Here is a 1,789-nt window from a genome sequence, read left to right on the forward strand (position 1 = left end):
CCTTGTCCCTGGGTGTCCCCCTTGTCCCCAGCTGTTCCTGTCAGTGTCCTCATCCCACAGCCCTCTTCTTGCAGGAGCACCCATGGGGAAGGACTGTGCAGCTTTGGGACACTGACAGCCCCGGGAGGGGACAGAGGCCACTCTTTGCCCTCTATGTCCCTTCTCGGGCCATGGGGCTCTGTGTCCCTGGGGAATAAATCGTCCTTGTGACCCGGGAGAGCTGAGCCCTGCCGGTGTCCCATCCCACGGGGACAGTCCTGTCCCCTCAGGGCACGAGGTGAGGGGTCCTGCTTGGTGGCAGTGCCAGCAGGAGGAAGCGGAGCACGAGCTCCGGCTATTTTTGGGTGTCTGTGATGTCACACAGGGGCTGGGGACAGGGAGAAAATGTCCCCAGGTCCCTCAGGCTTTGGTGCCTTTGACCCCCGAGGTCCCCAAACCACGGGGCTCAGGGACACCCTGTCCCCCAGCTGGGTCCCTCCATGGCTTGGGGACAGGGACAGGAACGGGCACTGTCCCCTGGAGTCTGGGGGACACCGAGTCACATGGCCGGGGGTGACACCACCCACGCTGGGAAGGGGCCGGGGGATGYGCTGGCCCCACTGGAGCCCAAAGCGAGGGGACATGACTGGCCTTGTCCCCAGTGTCCCCCCAACAGGCAGAACATCACTGGGGGTACATGTGTGTGTCACACACACGGGGAAGGGGCAGGGTCACGTGTCCCCACACACATGGAATTGAAGGAGGTGTCACACATATCCCCACACACACACAGAGTTGGGGGTGTCACACATGTCCTCACACACACACAGAGTTGGAGGTGTCACACATATCCCCACACACACACACAGAGTTGGGGGTGTCACACATGTCCCCACACACACAGAGAGTTGGGGGTGTCACATATGTCCCCACACACACACAGAGTTGGGGGTGTCACATATGTCCCCACACACACAGAGTTGGGGGTGTCACACATGTCCCCACACTCCCCTGGAGTCCCCATGTGTCCCCACACACATGAAGTTGAGGGTGTCACGCATGTCCCAACATCTCCCAGGAGTCCCCACACACACATGGATTTAGGGGTGTCACACATGTCCCCACGCTCCCCTGGTCACCCCACACGTGTCCCGACACACACAGAGTTAGAATTGTCACGCATGTCCCCACACACCCCTGGTCTCCCCACACGTGTCCCCACACCTCCCCCAGGCTCGCTGCTCCCCGTGCCTCAGTTTCCCCAGCCCAGCTCCGCTGTCCCCACCGCACGTGTCCCTGAAGGGCATCGCGGCTGTCGCCGTCCCCACGCCCTGACCGCGCCCAGGGGCAGCCCCTGCCCCTCCCCACGGCCCCATGGCACCACCTGGGCCGGGCACACACCGTCCCGGTGTCCCCTCACCCCGCAGAGCCCGGGCAGCGCTCACAGCACCAGCCGTGTCCCCAGCGCTCGGGGCTCGGCGCGGGGGGCGGTGGCCGGGGGCGGGTGGCCCGGCCCGGGGTGGCCGCTGGCAGCGCTGCCGCGAGTATTTCGGGAGCGCGCCGCGCTCTTTCCAATCATGTGATGAGGACATTATTTAAGGCGGCCGCGGGGCCGCAGCAGCTGCAGGCGGTGCCACGCTCGCAGCCGGCCGGACCCCCACGCCCCCCGCCATGGTGGACGCCTTCGTGGGCACCTGGAAGCTGGTGGACACCAACAATTTCGATGAGTACATGAAGGCGCTGGGTGAGTGGGCGCGGCTGGGGGTCGCATCACCCCCTCTTTGATTTTCTACCGTTTTATTTCTGCAAT

General features: G+C 64.2%; 1 protein-coding gene across 1 annotated transcript in view; it reads left to right on the forward strand.

Moving 5' to 3' along the window:
* Nucleotides 1-1,555: 1,555 nt before the first annotated feature.
* Nucleotides 1,556-1,789, forward strand: part of LOC130586641 (fatty acid-binding protein, heart-like) — a 3,856-nt gene continuing 3,622 nt past the window's right edge. Inside the window, exon 1 of the mRNA XM_057387516.1 lies at nucleotides 1,556-1,723. Within this exon, the coding sequence (XP_057243499.1) occupies nucleotides 1,651-1,723 (73 nt within the window). The 5' untranslated portion in view covers nucleotides 1,556-1,650. The remainder of the gene's footprint in view (nucleotides 1,724-1,789) is intronic.

This window comes from Malurus melanocephalus, unplaced genomic scaffold (assembly GCF_030028575.1).
Source record: "Malurus melanocephalus ecotype Western Australia unplaced genomic scaffold, MMel_1.1 scaffold_1235, whole genome shotgun sequence".
Lineage (NCBI taxonomy): Eukaryota > Metazoa > Chordata > Aves > Passeriformes > Maluridae > Malurus > Malurus melanocephalus.